The following is a 16,255-nucleotide window of genomic DNA, read 5'->3' as shown; positions in this document are numbered from 1 at the left end:
GCAATGAAGACCCAACACAGCCAAAAATAAAAAGATAATAAATAAATTTATTTTTAAAAAAAGACCCAACACAGCCAAATAAATAAATAAATAAATAAAGACCCCAAACATACACATAATTTAAGATAAAACAGAAGTAGGAGGAATGAAGGAAATTACCACAATAATTATAGCAGGAAAGATTCATTGATAAATGTTAAAATTAGGAGGTAAAACTTTAAGGAAAAACAAGATATCTGCATTGCCTCAAGCAACTCCCCTAAAATATTAATTACTGTGGTGCTTTTAACATATGCCCACAAATTCTTTGATAGTCCTCCCTTCAGGATGTGGAGCTTAAATCCCCTCCCGTTCAATGTGGGATGGACTTAGCAACTCATTTCCAACAAAGAGAGTATAGAAAGGAAAAACAGGGATTTCCCCAGTGGTCCAGTGGTTAAGACTCCGAGCTTCCACTGCATGGGGCGCAGGTTCAATCCCTGGTCAGGGAACTAAGATCCCACATGTCACACGATACAGCCAAAAATAAACAAATAAATTTTAAAAAATGAAAGGAAAAAGATTTAACTTTACAGTAGAGGAAGCTGGCAGACACAACCTAAACCAAATGATCAAGGTTAACATCACTAGTTGATGTTAAATCATGCTGACATTATACCCTGATATGATGCAATGAGAAAGGTACTTCACCTCTGTGGTATGCCTTCTCAAAATTCATAATCATGTGAAACCATCAGACAAACCCAAACTGAGAGACAATCCACAGAACAGCTGACCAGTACACTTCAAAAAGTAGCAAAATCATGAAAGACAAGGAAAGACCAAGAAATCTGTCACAGATTGGAGACAAGCAGACATGAGGACTAAATGTAATATGGTATCCTACATTGGATCCTGAAACAGAAAAGGGACATCAGTGGAAAAACTGGTAAAATCCAAATGAAGTCTCCAGTTTAGTTAACAGTATTGTGCCTGTGTCAATCTCTTGGTGTTGATAAATGTGCCATGATGATATGTTAATTTTAGAAGAAGCTGGGTGAAGAATATACAAGAACTCTCTGTACTATCTTTGAAACTCTTGTGTAAATCTTATAATTACTTCAAAATTTAAAAACTAACAGTAATGTAGAACAGGGTTTCTCAACCTCAGTACAATATATTGATATTTTGGGCCAGATAATTCTGTGTTGGGAGGAGCTGTTTTATGCATAGTAGGATGTTCTGCAGCATTCCTGGCCTCTACCCACTAGATGCCAGGAACCCACCTTTCCATTTGTTACAACCAAAAACGTCTCCAGAGATTGCCAAGTGTCCCCCGGCGGGGGGTGGGGGGGGGGGGCGGGCAAAATTACCCCAGATAGAGACCGAGATGAGGGTTCAAGAAAGTAATTTTTGGTAGGGGTGAGATAATAACAGGGCCTACCTAATAAGGTTGTGGTGAGGATATTAAATGAGACAATATATGGCAAACTTCTAGAACACTGCCTGACATATATTTTATTATTGTTATTATTTTCAGTATTATTATTATTCATGGTACAGTGGTAAGAGCTTGAACTCTGGCTGACACAATGAGGAAGGAGCAGCGGTAAAGTTCCAGCTCAGAAGTAGGGCCCCAAAGGTAAGCAAAGAGACAAACAGGACCCTGGTCTGATTCAAACTTACCTAAAAGATCCAACAAACTATACAGGAAACCACAACCAGTTCAGTTAAGCCATACTAGAGTATATGCAGAGCACATAGGTGAATTCCTATATACCCAAATAACTTAACACCCCTCAAACATACATTCCTTCTTGAAGTGGAGCTGTTTCAACACCCTGCCCCAGGCACTGAAACACCAGGGCAGCACCTCATCCTCACAAATCTGAAAGTGCAAGTCCCATTTGTGCTCTCCTATGGTTTCCCATTTAGCCAGTAGTCACTTCTCTTTCCTTACATAACATGGGAGGTTTGACTCTAAAGTTCTTCCCACAGCTGCAAAAAAACTGAATATATATGTACAACCCACCCAAGCTTAATACTGTAGCCAAAGGAAAACCAAATTCACTCACAACAGATCTGAACACAGGGACCTAGAAATTAATATATATATTTTTAGATGAGTCAAAAATTTTGAGATTTCCTCTGGCCTACTCTCAAGCTCAGTCCTGTAAAACACTGCCTCTGTAAGTTGTGGAAAGTAGCCTCTGGATAGCCCTCGTTTCTCCTAGTTAACAGATTTTTCTAGCTTTCATTTTCATGTCCTAGTAAGCCACTGTGATCCACTATCCCATCTCTACTTTCATATCTCTCCCCCATGCAACCCAGATCTCCCTTGAGTACTAGCAAACAGTCCTTTGGTAAAAAAACACTGCTCCTAAATTATGTTCCAAAGCAGACAAAGAATGCAGAACTCCACATTTATTAGGTGACACATAGCTTGCTTACTAGTCAGACTGCCAAAAATAATTTGCTTCCCCTCTTGTAGGTTTAGGCAAACACAAGGGAACTGTGCTCCTATGTATGACTACCGCTTCTCCACAGGACTTGAAGAACTAAGGCATTAGAGATACTTCCTCTCTATAAACCCAAATAGAACACTCTGTTTATTTTCTCTTGGCATATAGTTGGTAGTCTGTATTTCCAGGCAGCCATTGTACATCTTTGGCAAGTGCCTTCAAATTTCTCAGTACAATGTTTCATCCAGTCACTGAAGGCAATGCATTGTACCTTAAATTTACATGCCAAGAAAAAGACTCAGACTGAAAAGAAGACCTTCAGTATCATCTTCCTGCAATATATCAGACACTACACATGAGTTAGAAGACCCAGATCCAATTCCCAGGTGTGCAAGTGTCTTGCAGTGTGATCTCTAGTCTGCTCTTTAATCTTTCTGCACCTCAGTTTTTCCATCCTGGAAAACAGGGATTGTATTACCTGTCCCTCCTTGAATTTAGACTCTTACTGCTAGCTGAGAATATTTATGCTTCTACAACTTGTGAAACTGGGGTTTGGAAAACTCAGAAAATTAAGCACAAAATGTTTCTCACTTTTGTCAGACCTACCATGAAAAATCCACAGTTGAGCCCAGCAGAAGTCCCTAAGCAAGTAATCCCTCAGAAAGTTAGTTCTGACTTCCCACTCAACAGACCACTGACACAAGAATGAGAAGTGAGGGGCCAGGCAGGGCCTCAGGTGCTACATGGCTAAAAAAGCAAGTCATTGTCTATTATGTTCCCTTGACAGTATTATCACCCTAGACACACTACCCTTAACACTCCATTGTGGTTTTATCTCAAAGAAGCTACCTCAATACTTAGAGCACTTACTTCTTCAATGTTTACGAAAAACAAGCACTTGCCCTGGATGGGAAGTGCCCTGCTGGGATTGCCTTGGGATGACCCTACAGTTAAGGTAGGACAAAGGGATGACAAAAGAAGTATGAGGTGCAAGAGAATTTAAGATTTAAGGCAGTGTTTTACAATCCTTTCTGAGTCACTGGTACAATTTTGAAGTACAAAACTCTGGGCAGCATTCCAAAAGAGATTATTAAAATTCAAATACTGGTTTTTAGAAAGATCAATTTGGAAACTTGAAAAACCTTTCTAATTATCCACTTTCCATTAGGTCCCCCTTTAGTCTGCGTGGCTGTCACAACAAGGAAGTTTACTGCTCGGTCTAGGCTCTCCACAAGGCCTAGTTTCCCTCTGTTCCACTAAACACTGCCTTTGGTATCTTCGAATTATTGACATTAAATTATATCTCAGCTGCAGTAAGTTTCAGCCCCCTAGCAATGCATCACATGGCCAACACTCAGCTCAACACTCAACTTAAGAGATATCACTATGAATTCACACTAAGATCCACGATATGAATCCTAAAATACATTTTATACTCTGATCAAAATGTAGCACACTCCTGTGAAGGATCAGTGTCATACAAGTTAAGAAATTCTCTCTAATAATTGAATCCCACAGCTCCTGCCTCATTTAAAGGGATAACTTTGTGTATAGATAAGGCAGGCACTGAGCGTGGAAAGTAGAGACCTATGTCCAACTCCAGGTCTGCTACTTACTATAAGACCTTGTACCTGTTTCCTTAACTGTGAAGTGATAATAATGTCTACCTTACAAGGTTATTGTGAGGATAAAAAAGCATATGTAAGCATTTTATAAACAGTGCTATTCAAATTTAAGTTATTATTCTGCCTGTGGATTTAACTAAAGCTGAAAAAGTTCTTTTAAGAAGCAGGTTAGGGACTTCCCTGGTGGCGCAGTGGTTAAGACTGCCTGCCAATGCAGGGGACATGGGTTCAAGCCCTGGTCCGGGAAGATCCCACATGCCGCGGGGCAACTAAGCCCGAGCACCGCAACTACTGAAGCCCGTACGCCTAGAGCCCGTGCTCCGCAACGAAGAGTAGCCACCGCTCTCTGCAACTAGAGAAAGCCTGTGTGCAGCAACAAAGACCCAACACAGCCAAAAATAAATAAATTAATTTAAAAAAAAAAAAAGCTGGTTAACTCCAACATTAAGAATGTCATTTGTTCACATGCTTACAAAAATTTTCTGAGTCAACCTCAAGTCACTGAAAAGCATTATCTCCTTCCATTGGCTAAAAAGCAAGCAGAGTAGCACTACCCTACGAGGAGCATGGTAAGCAAGGGGAGAAATGAAGAACTGCGTATACCCACAGTGAATGGGGCAGAGATACTTTATTTCATTATTTGAACTGAAAAGTAAACATCAAAGGTCAAAGTTTTCCAACGGGTCTGAGAGGAATATATCCACGTTATGAATATTAAACACAACCTATTGCCAGTTCAGAAAGCTCAATTATCTTCAAAGTGTTTTTCACACATTAATTAATCCTCACAGCATCCCAAGGATGAAAGAAATTTAATTTTCATATTCTAGTTATTTATAACAACAGGAAGAATCTAAATGGATCGTGATGTGCCATTTTGATAAGACAGGTCAACAAATGTTTCATCAAATGTTAAGGATCTACCATATCATCAGCACTATATAAGGCACAAAGTGTCTAACTGATGTGGCCTATTTCACATCGAGCAAGACCTCTAGCAAGCTCAACCTTATGGTACACAGCTATGCGTAAAGAAACATTTCTGAATAACGGATAACAGCAATTACAGAGCTATAACCAATCCTTATTGCCAGAAGCTGCTAATTTACTTAAAAACATTTGTAAAATTAAGATGTTTTATTGAGAACGCTTTCCTGACAAGGACTATGTGTGGTACATGAGGAAGAGGCAGAAACAGGGAGCAACAGTGTGCTGTGTTGTTTTAAATAGGATTGTCAGAGGCCTCAATAAGATGACATCTAAGTAAAGACCTGAACAAAGAGAGGAAGCAAGCCACATGCTTATGTAGGGGAAGACATTCCACCAGGCAGAGGGAACCTCTGAGTGTAAGAGTCCTAACACGGGATCATACCTGCTGCATTCTTCACACACCCACTAGACCTTCCCCATGGATGTCCTGCTGCAACCTCCACTGTGCCCCGCCAGATCTTCCTGACTTCCAGGCTCACCATACTCTCCCAGGCACACAAACCTGAAACACACTGTGTGCACTGCTCTCTTCTTTCCACAATCAGTGACCAACTCATACTGTAACGTGATACTACCTTCAAAAAGGTTACATCTTTCTCTTCCATTCATTCCCACTAACATACCAGCCCAAAATTACAAAACATTAAGACTGCAATGGACCTTAGATATTATCAGTGAAATGCCATCTTACCGAAGCCCGTATTACCCAAGTCTCGGAAGTATCAAGCCAAAGATCTATTATTACTACATTCTTGGATTTTTTTTTTTGGTATGCCCCTCCCACCCACCCCCAAATTCAATTCATCAGCATACTGCTCACAAATGAATGCTTCTTACACACTGTCTTCATCATGTTGCTCATCCCCCATTCCACAATATCTACAATACCTGTTAAATAGTCTCCTTTCACTGTCCTACATGCACACTAAGTTCATTTCACCTTCTAAATCTTCATTCACAGTCCTTCCTTTGATACAATGCCTTTTCTTCTTTATCTATCTAAAACTCACCTATCCTTCAAGTCCCTTTTCACAGAGCTTTCCATGACTATATCAGCTTTCACTGATTTCTCTCTTCTCAGAAATTCTATGGTTCATCATAAGATCTAACACGGTAGTCTCCCTCCTCCCCACCTCCCATCCCCACCCCTTGCAAAGCACCATCAATAACTCACTTCAAACACGTATTAACTTGCTTTGTTTCATGTTTATCTGGACTAAAACTCCTTGAAGACAGGATTGCAGTTTTGTCTCTCCAAAAGGGCCTTGCAGAAAATAGCACCTAATCATATTTTTAGCACTTACTGTGTGCCTGATATTGTATTAAGTGCTTTACATATTTAATCTCGTTTAACCATCACAATAATATCATGTTATTGATATTATTCTTCCTCTTTTACAGAAGAAACAAAGACATGAAGAGGTCAGGCTGAGGTTGCGTATCTTAGAAAAGGCAAGGCTGGGATTTGAGCTAAAGTCCGCCTCTCAAAGCCAGCGCAAAGCAGAGGTTGTGAACAAAGGTTTGTTGAATTATCCTAATCATCTGATGTGTGTTGATGGTCGTGTCATCCCACATGAATTAATGAGGGTGGAAACCATGCCCAGAGTTTACGGGGTACAGTGGGGAGAAGGACTGCCCCTTCCTGCTGAATACCCACCAGGTGCTAGGTTCAGCTCCGGGCATTTCACCGAGCATCTCATTTACACTGTGAAAACTCTTAACTTGTAATTCCTCCATCGGAGATTTACCCCAAATGTCACCCATCCTCAATCGGAGCACAAATGTTCCCAGGTGTGATGTGTACACACTCCTTCTGGGCCTCCCTGCGGCTCAAGGAAGAGGGCAAAGCCTGCTGATTCCCATCAGCCGGTAAGTTAAAAATCTCAGCATCATAAAGCATTTGCCAAGTGCCTGGACTTTTTCAGGACAGGCCACCCTGCTCTTCCTTCTAACACTCATGTTCTCACTTATTAAGCACCAGAGCCCTGTGAAGTAGGCGGCATTTTCTCCACTTCTCAGATAAATAACGTCCCCCAAAACCGACGCTGTTTAGGTCACGTGGCCGATGGCAGATGAGGGAAGAGAATCCAGGTCTCCTGACTATCTACCCTGCTTCATTCCCTCAGCAGACACTCGTGGATGGTAAATGATTTATCCTGGTGTCGCTGGGAACTCTAAATAGCAAAAGCTCTGGAGTAATTTTCCTTCAAAAGGTATATAATGGACACCTATAGGTCAACCTTATATGTTCAAATACCATCTCCACGTATTCCCTTAGTGACACAGAGATAGTCGTTTCACCTCCCTAGGTGAATTCCCTCATCGGTAAATGGAGATAATAACAGTACCTACACCAAACAGTAATATCCTGAGAAGTAAATGAAGTGATGGCAGTGAAACACCTGGCACGATGTCCGGCATATAGTGGGCGCCTAGGAATTATGGGTGCCCTTTCCCGGCCCCCTCCGCCCCATAAGCCTCGGGGTTCACCCACTACCATTAAGCGACAGGGTATCCACTCAGCCAGAGGGCCACGCACGGCCTCCGGTTTACCAGGCTGGGGACAGCCGCACTGTCATACCTGCATGGAGTCAGCGCTGACGATCTCGCCACCGAGCCGCTGGCCTAGCTGTAACGCCAGCGTGGATTTGCCGGTGCCCGTGGCCCCGAGAATTACTACAAGAGGCAGGGTCCGTTTTAGGCCCCGGAGCCCAGGGCCCGCAGACACAGCTCGTGCTGCCGCCACCGCCGCCATCTTAAAGAAGTCTACGCTTGCGCAGGAGCAGCTGTCCCCATGGCAACCGTCGAGCGCCTGCGCGGACCTCGGGCTCTGAAGGGAGAGTGCGGAGGGAGGAAGGAGGTGAGGGACCCAGGTCCCCACGCTCAGAAGCTCCTGCTGTGACTGCCATCAACTAGCTGCTGATGTGAGAACCTCAACTACCTCCTCTCTTAAGTGGGGCATGGCAGTCGTATCTAAAATAGATCTATCCGTATTATTCTCTCTTTCACGGCACCCAGTTCTTTTTCTTCATAGAGCTAATTACAATATGAAATTATATATTGACCTCTTGTCCATTGTCTGACTTTCTCTCCAGACTGTTAGTTCTATAAAGGCAAGGAACAGATTCTGCCTAGGTCACTACTGTATCTCCAGTACAGTACCTGATACCGAACAGACACCCAATAATTGTTAGTAGAGGGGAGAATGGCTTGCATATCTAGTGCTACAGCCAGTGAGCTCAGAGGTGTGGTGTTCTCCAGGATCAGATCTACCCAGTTCTCAGGCAAGGGCGGCTGCTCTAATGTTTTCATCCAACAACTCAAACTGAGACACAATCATAAGGCAGAACAAGATTTTTCATCTATTTGGCGAAAGGATGCAAGAGATGGGGTGAGAACAGATAAAAAAACAAGCAAGAAAACAACCCACAACATACAAAGAGAAAAAATAAGGAAGGCAGAAAGGATAAAATAGTAGCAACCCTCAGATTAAAGTGGGGGTGGGAAAAACTAGGTCCAGAGAGGACCAAAATTCTGGGGACTACACAACCTTTAAGAAAGGGCTATGAAAAAAAAAAAAAAGAAAGGGCTATGGGAGATTTCCCTGGCGGTCCAGTGCTTAAGACTCCGCGCTTCTACTGCAGGGGGCACGGGTTGGATCCCTGGTTGGGGAACTAAGATCCTGCATGTGGTGTGTGGCCAAAAAAAAAAGAAAGAAAAGAAAAAACAGAACTTTGGAACCAGATGAACATGGGTTCAAATCCCCACTCTGCCACTTTCAGCTGAGTGACTTCACACAATTCGCTTAGCCTCAGTTTTCTCATCCTTAAGTACCTCTCAGGACTGCCATAAGGAGAAAATGAAGTAATGCCTGAAAGGTGCCTGCTACAACGCCCTGGCACATAATCACCACCATTTGTTAAACATTTTGTATTATAATAGTAACACCCCATCTGCCTTACTAAAGAGGTTAGAGCAGCAGCCTAAGGGCAGAGGAATTTTCAGTAATGTGTGAAAGTGCCTAAATACCTATTCTACTAACCCTTTGTTAGCCAGTTTAAGAGTCTTAATTGCTTTCTGCCTGAGATTACTACCTGGCTCTGCCTAGCTCACAGGTCATATCACCCTTGGGTCAGAGGAATCACCCCTGGACGGTTAGAGAATATGATAGGCCTGCCCTGAATGACTGCCAATAAATACATTTCTCAATCACTTGGATCACCCCTGGCATAATGGCCATTCTTGCAGACCCAGTCTAAACCTTGTAGTCACATGTATCCCAGGGTCCTTGTACCTCCTTTTCTCAATCCAGCCTGCTTTGATCAAAAGCCTTGTTCTCTCCAATTTGTGGTACCCGCCTGGGGCTGGTTTTAAAATCAAGATGTGTGGCCACATATTGGCAGACACTCTCACATGATGGTTGTTAACTGTAGAGCCTTTGCCTGCAGATTTTCCGAGGGTACGGTTACCTTGACAACAAGCAGAAAGAAGGCAGGCCGGAGAAATGATGCAAATAAAGCAAAAGGGAGGCTAATTTCATGATGACAATCTGACCATGACAGAGGAGACTCACTCACAGATGGGAAAGTACTGTCCAAGTCATGACAAGGTGACTGTTATGAGAGAGAGAAAGAGAGAGAGAAGCGGCGGGGGGTGGTGGTGGAATTTACCACTGAGAGACCAGAAGAGGGAGAGGCTGGTTACCAAGGCAACTGGGGAGCAAGGAATGAAAAAATGGGGCTTCACCACAGCCGCAGAAAATTGCTTCTAGCCAAGCAACACAGGACTGTTGCTATAGAAACAAAGAGAACAGGGATCCTGTAGACCATGGGGAGAATTATCACTGAAATACTGAGCAGGAAAGACTCCTAAATCAGAATGGAGCCTGTGGTCCAAAACAAATGAGGAGAAGTGAGAAAAAAAACATCATACCATTTCCATTCATTGTAATTCTGCCAGCCCCACCAAAGGAGAATGGGAACATATTTTTTTAATACCTTTAGGCTATTTTATTTGTACCTCTGTCTCCCTAACGATCTTCTGAACTCTAAATTATACTAAGAATAGTTCCTGAAAGATAATCTGTAACTTGAAATCCTAATTAGAGAGATTAAGTTCAAGGGAAAATTGGGAAATTAAAGTCTATGATCAAGAGTTAATAAGTATTTATAAAAAACAACATAAAACCCTCTAATGGGCAGCTTTGCAGGGTAATAAGGAGACAAAAGGCGGCAAAAGGGAGTCAGAAAAGCTATTTGTGGTCATGCCCAGGTATTAGCCCTGACCCCTCTCTGCCTTGTATGAGGCCAGATGGGAAATAGCTTATTCTGGAAGATAGTTCAACAGGAAAGGGAGTCTCTCACTCAAAGTGTATGTGTATATCTAGAGGTGAGGATGCAGAAGCCCATCTCAACACACTCCACTGCTTACAGATTATTTGGGGTTAAAAAAAAAATCTAGTTTACAAGGCAAAAATGCTGGGATACGTTCAGTCTGGAAGAGGATGTCTAAAATGCAGGAATGAGGTACTAGGGAGACTCAAATTACTTGGAGGGTAATAATTCTTGCCTGCCCTTCTGAAAGTCCACAGTCAGCCACCTAATTGTTACCGCTGGTGTGGGTGTGCTGTACCCTAGGGCAGATGGGTAGTCAGGTTGTCAGGCAACCTCTAGGTTGCCTCACATTCTTTAGGAAATTGAGAGCAGTACATGGGGTGGAATGGGCATGGGAACATGGCAGAAAAGGAGAAAGGGAGAAGTGCAGAAAGTTAGAGGGGAAATCTAGGTGATGACCCAATTAAAAAAATTTTTACAAAAAGAAAGAAATATAGGGAGAAGGTAAAGGTGAAGCCATTAAGAGTGGAAGGATCATTCAAAATGGAACATCCAGGAAGTGTGAACTTTTTGGAATTCTACAGGATGCTGCGACATGGAAAGGAGGAGGTATATGCCATGGAAGGCCTGAAGCATCTGTTCCCAAGGTAAGAGAAGAAAGTTGGGTCAAAGATAAACACTAGCTCTTTGGTACAATCCAAAGTGCTGAGAATTCCCTGGCAGTCCAGTGGTTGGGACTCTGTGCTTCCACTACTGGGGTCCCGGGTTCAATCCCTCATCAGGGAACTAAGATTCTGCAAGCTGCACAGCCAAAAAAAAATTATTTTTAAATTACAAATTAAGGGCTTCCCTGGTGACGCAGTGGTTGAGAGTCCGCCTGCCAATGCAGGGGACATGGGTTTGTGCCCCGGTCCGGGAGGATCCCACATGCCGCGGGAGCGGCTGGGCCCGTGAGCCATGGCCGCTGAGTCTGCATGTCTGGAGCCTGTGCTCCGCAACGGGAAAGGCCACAGCAGTGAGAGGCCCGCGTACCGCAAAAAAAAAAAAATCACAAATTAAAACAAAAAAGCAAAGCGCCTTTGCAGCCTGACCCCCATCCTAATTAGAGACCCCAAATAAAACATGTTTCATGCAGGAATATTTCATGATGAACATGGTGCCTGTATTTGTTTCCTAGGTCTACCATAACAAATTACCACAAACTGGGTGGCTTAAAAAACAGAAATGTATTCTCTCACAGTTCTGGAGTCTAGAAGCCCAAAATCAGTGCATTGGTAGGGCCACACTCCCATGCTTGCCCTCTAGGGGAGAATCCTTCCCTGCCTCTTCTAGCTTCTGGTGGTTGCTGGGAATCCTTGACATTCCTTGGTTTGTGGCAGGATGACTCCAATCCTGCCTATCTCACATGGCCGTCTTCTCTGTTGTACGTGTGTCTCTGTCCGAGAATTTCCCTCTCTCTCTCTCTTTTTTTAAATAAATTTATTTGTTTATTTGTTTGTTTCTTTAATTTTTGGCTGTGTTGGGTCTTCGTTGCTGCATGCAGGCTTTCTCTAGTTGCAGCGAGCGGGGGCTACTCTTTGTTGCAGTGCGCAGGCTTCTCATTGCGGTGGCTTCTCTTGTTGCGAAGCATGGCCTCTAGGCACACAGGCTTCAGTAGTTGTGGCACGTGGGCTCAGTAGTTGTGGTGCACGGGCTTAGTTTCTCTGCGGCATGTGGGATCTTCCCAGGCCAGGGCTCAAACCCGTGTTCCTTGCACTGGCAGGTGGATTCTTAACCACTGCACCACCAGGGAAGCCCGAGAATTTCCCTCTCTTAAGGACACCAGTCACTGGATTAGAGCCCACCCTAATCCAGTATGACCTCATCTTAACTTGATTATATCTGCAAAGACCGTATTTCCAAATAAGGTCACATTCACAGTTTCTGGATAGTCATGAATTTAGTGGGGGACAATATACAACCCAGTACAGTGCCTGTGAGTAATCACAACACCTTCTATTGGTCTGGTGAATGGCTGTTTCCATTACTGTTGCCATTGGTGATTGGCCAATTCAAATCTAGGAGCATCGGAATGGCTCAAAACAAGTGAGGGGAAGAAGAGAGTAGAGCTCACCATAAACCATGGAGTTACCACGGTTTCTGTAACTCCTAAAGTTGAGTTATAGAGTTTGCTCCAGAGCACACCAGAATGTTCTCAAAGAGAGCTCACTTCCTGCCTTCTCAGATCTCCAAGACAGCCTACACACGCACAGGGATCCCCGAAGGCTGCAAAATCAGAGTGGGGAGGTGCAAAAGGGGAAAAGATGCAGAGCCATCAGAGGTCCTTTCCGGTTCTAATCTCATGGCTCCTTCAATCCCTCTCCTCTACTTCTCTGGCCCTTTCTCTTTCTTGTGGCTTTGGCACTGTGGACCTTCATCATCTTCATATATTGATGAGTCTCAAATCTGTATCTTCATTTCAACCCCCTTTCTAAAGCTTTAATGTCACATTTCCAACTTCCTGTTGGGTGCTCTATTTTGAATGACCCCATTACCTCAATCTCATTGTGTCCCAAACCACAATCAGTTTCTTTTCCTGACTTCCCTATTTCAAAGAATCACAGAGGATGTTTGTGGCAAAAAGATCCTCTTAGAAATCCAGTGCAACCCCTCTTGTTTTGTAAAAATGAGACCACCTGGCCTGCAAATCAGACCAGATTCCTCCCCCTTCCCCAGATTCCACACAACCTTCCCAATCCTCTCTTCCGCATAGCTATTCCCTTAGCTTAGAACACCTTCTTCCTCTTCACCTAGCCAAATACTCCTGGAACTCGTATTTCCAGTTAAAGTCACAGTATCTCCAACAAGAACTTTCTTGACGACTCCAAAGTGCTCTCTTTCCCTTCTGAGGCTTGCAGCCCTTGTCTGAGTTGCTTTACTTGTGATCATGTTTACACACTCATAAACTTCCATAAGGAACCATCACTTCATATATCATTGCTCTTACTATGTGGGCACTATTCTAAGCACTTTATTTTATTTTAATTAATTAATTTATTTACCTATATTTGGCTGCGTTGGGTCTTTGTTGCTGTGCGTGGGCTTTCTCTAGTTGCAGCAAGCGGGGGCTACTCTTCCTTACGGTGCGCGGGCTTCTCATTGTGGTGGCTTCTCTTGTTGTGGAGCATGGGCTCTAGGTGCACAGGCTTCAGTAATTGTGGCTTGAGAGCTCTGGAGCGCAGGCTCAGTAGTTGTGGCGCATGGGCTTTGTTGCTCCACAGCATGTGGGATCTTCCCAGACCAGGGATCAAACCTGTGTCCCCTGCATTGGCAGGTGGATTCTTAACCACTGTGCCACCAGGGAAGTCCTAAGCACTTTCAATATAGTAACTTATTTAATCTTTGCCACAGTCCTATGAGGTAGATGTTAATATTATATCCATTTTAGAGAAGAAGGAAACTTCTAGGACTCAAGGGTGTTGAGTGATATTCCCAAACATCACATAGGTAGTAACCCCAAGTCCCTGTTCTTAACCATTTCACTATGCCATCTATACCACCTTCTGTAAATATTTTTGTATCTCCACAGGACATGGCTCCAACCCCTTCTTCCAATGTTTTTCTAAGTGTGACCTCAGGAAATCCACCTCCCTGCTTGCTTGTCAGTAATGTAGATTCCTGGTCCTGACCTACTACATCAGGGTCTTGGGGATGCATAGATTCTTAAGGTCCACTCAGGTTCGAGGATCATTGCCTTAACCAAAATAGGCCTTAGAGGATTTAAAGACTGAATGGAGTCAATGACTCCAGCGCAGTTTGAAGACACTGCAGTGCCCAGTGAGGACAAATGGAGGGCCCTTATGCGCAACAGCATCACAGACTCACAGCTCCTGCCTGCCATGGGTCATGAGATGCTGTGGACCAGTCAGAGGCTCAGGTCTTTGCCCTCCTTTCTCCTCTGTTCATCTCAGTCTCCCAAATCCTGTCTACTCCTTCCCTGATGATTTATTGCCTCTTGAGACATTAATATGTCCATTTCAGATTACTTTAAGCACTCCTTCCGGGAAGATTTCTTATTTTACCAATCCCTTCTATCACCTTCCAAATATGACTGATCTGTGTGGCTTGTTAGATGGTTTAAATAATACTAATCATTTACTGAGCACTTAATATTGTTCACAACAACCCAAAGAAGCAGGTACTATGATTTATACCTGTTTTACAGATGTGGAAACTGGGACTGGGAGATGTTAATAATTTGTCCGAGCTCACAAAGCTGGAAAATACAGAGGCTGATTTGGAATGGAGCTCTGTCGGGTGTGGGAGGCTACTTAACCATACCGCTTCCCACAAGTTTAGAGGCAATCCAACACTTACTTCCTGGGCACCGACTGGACCCTGGACCCTGAGTCTTATTGTTTAATAACTCACCTGATTAGAGACTTGAAGAACATATTTAGATTTGCTCACCAAAAGAATGGTAATCTTAATACAGCTGATCCCTTTGGCAACAGTTCTAAATAAAGACATTAAGAAGAGCTGTCCACTGGGCTTAAAGTAGAAATGCCCACACCCCAATGGAACCTTAGCTGACACATTTACAGACCTCCCCTTTACCTTCCCCAGTCACCCAGTCATCAGTCACCTCCCAATTGGTTATCTTATCCTTAGAATCCTCTTCCACACTCCCTATCACCTTCCAGATCAACAAAGCCATCCCCACCATCCCCTGCTCCTTCTAATGTGCATATTCTGAAATATCCTGACCCCAGGGGGCACTTAAGACAAATTCGACACTTTTGAGATAGTTCCACCCGTCTCAGTTCCCCAGGATAGCTGCCAATAGGGGCAGGAGTTAAGCACTTGGTTTAGCCTTTGATTGTCTAACAGAGAGGATGGCCTTCCTTTTCCACTCCACGTGTGGCTTCTCAGCTGTCCTTTATTGTCTACGTCCACAACCCCGAGTTGTGTACTTAGTCCCTTAGGTGTACTATTCAGGGGAAAACCTAATTTGTAGAAATTGTTCTCCGAAATCCAGGAATAATCTCATGGCGATTTTCAGACAAAGATAGAGGTAGGAGCCCGCAGAAGTGAGCTAGGAAGGAGCTTAAAATACTTCACATACCAGAAACACCCTCCCTTCCCCCCAGGAGATGGCTTTATTCCCACTCCTTTCTCAACAGTCAGACTCAAAGGAGCTGAAGCTTAGAGGCAGACAGTTGGTACTAGCTGCCTGGGCTCAGACAAATGACTTAAATGTCTCTGGGCTTCAGTTTGCTCACCTGTGAAACGGGGCTGACACCACCCTGATCTCCAGGTTATTGTGAGAATTAAGGTATGTAAAACAACATCAGCATCAGCGTTAGGGCCTGTACCTAGGAGTCCCTAAGATTTTATTGAGGACTCATGAATTCTTTTAAGGTCTAGTAAAGCGAGAGAAGCCCTACAAACTAGTGTCTTGACAAGTGGAAGGATGAACGCACTGGGAACAGAGTGACTATAACTAAGGAGGGAAATGGAGGTTTTTTTAAAAATTTATTTATTATTTATTTTTGGCTGCGCTGGGTCTTCATTGCTGCACGCGGGCTTTCTCTAGTTGCGGCGAGCGGGGGCTACTCTTCGTTGCGGTGCACGGGCTTCTCATTGCGGTGGCTTCTCTTGTTGCGGAGCACGGGCTCTAGGTGCGTGGGCTTCAGTAGTTGTGGCTCGTGGGCTCGGTAGCTGTGGCTCGTGGGCTCTAGAGCGCAGACTCTGTAGTGGCGCACGGGCTTAGTTGCTCCGCGGCATGTGGGATCTTCCCGGACTAGGACTCGAACCCGTGTCTCCTGCATTGGCAGGCAGATTCTTAACTACTGCGCCACCAGGGAAGTCCTGGGAATGGAGTTTT

The 16,255-nt window shown here is 43.8% G+C and overlaps 1 protein-coding gene across 1 annotated transcript in view; it reads right to left on the bottom strand.

Moving 5' to 3' along the window:
- TRIT1 (tRNA isopentenyltransferase 1) overlaps positions 1–7,811 on the bottom strand; it is a gene marked incomplete at its 5' end in the record, with an annotated part of 43,696 nt that extends 35,885 nt beyond the window's left edge. Inside the window, one exon of the mRNA XM_082833690.1 lies at positions 7,638–7,811. Within this exon, the coding sequence (XP_082689816.1) occupies positions 7,638–7,811 (174 nt within the window). The remainder of the gene's footprint in view (positions 1–7,637) is intronic.
- Positions 7,812–16,255: the final 8,444 nt, after the last annotated feature.

Source organism: Leucopleurus acutus (genome assembly GCF_964270905.1).
Source record: "Leucopleurus acutus genome assembly, chromosome: 2".
Taxonomy (NCBI): Eukaryota; Metazoa; Chordata; class Mammalia; order Artiodactyla; family Delphinidae; genus Leucopleurus; species Leucopleurus acutus.
Note: the sequence above shows the minus strand (reverse complement) of the source record. Positions and strands in the feature narration are given on the sequence as shown.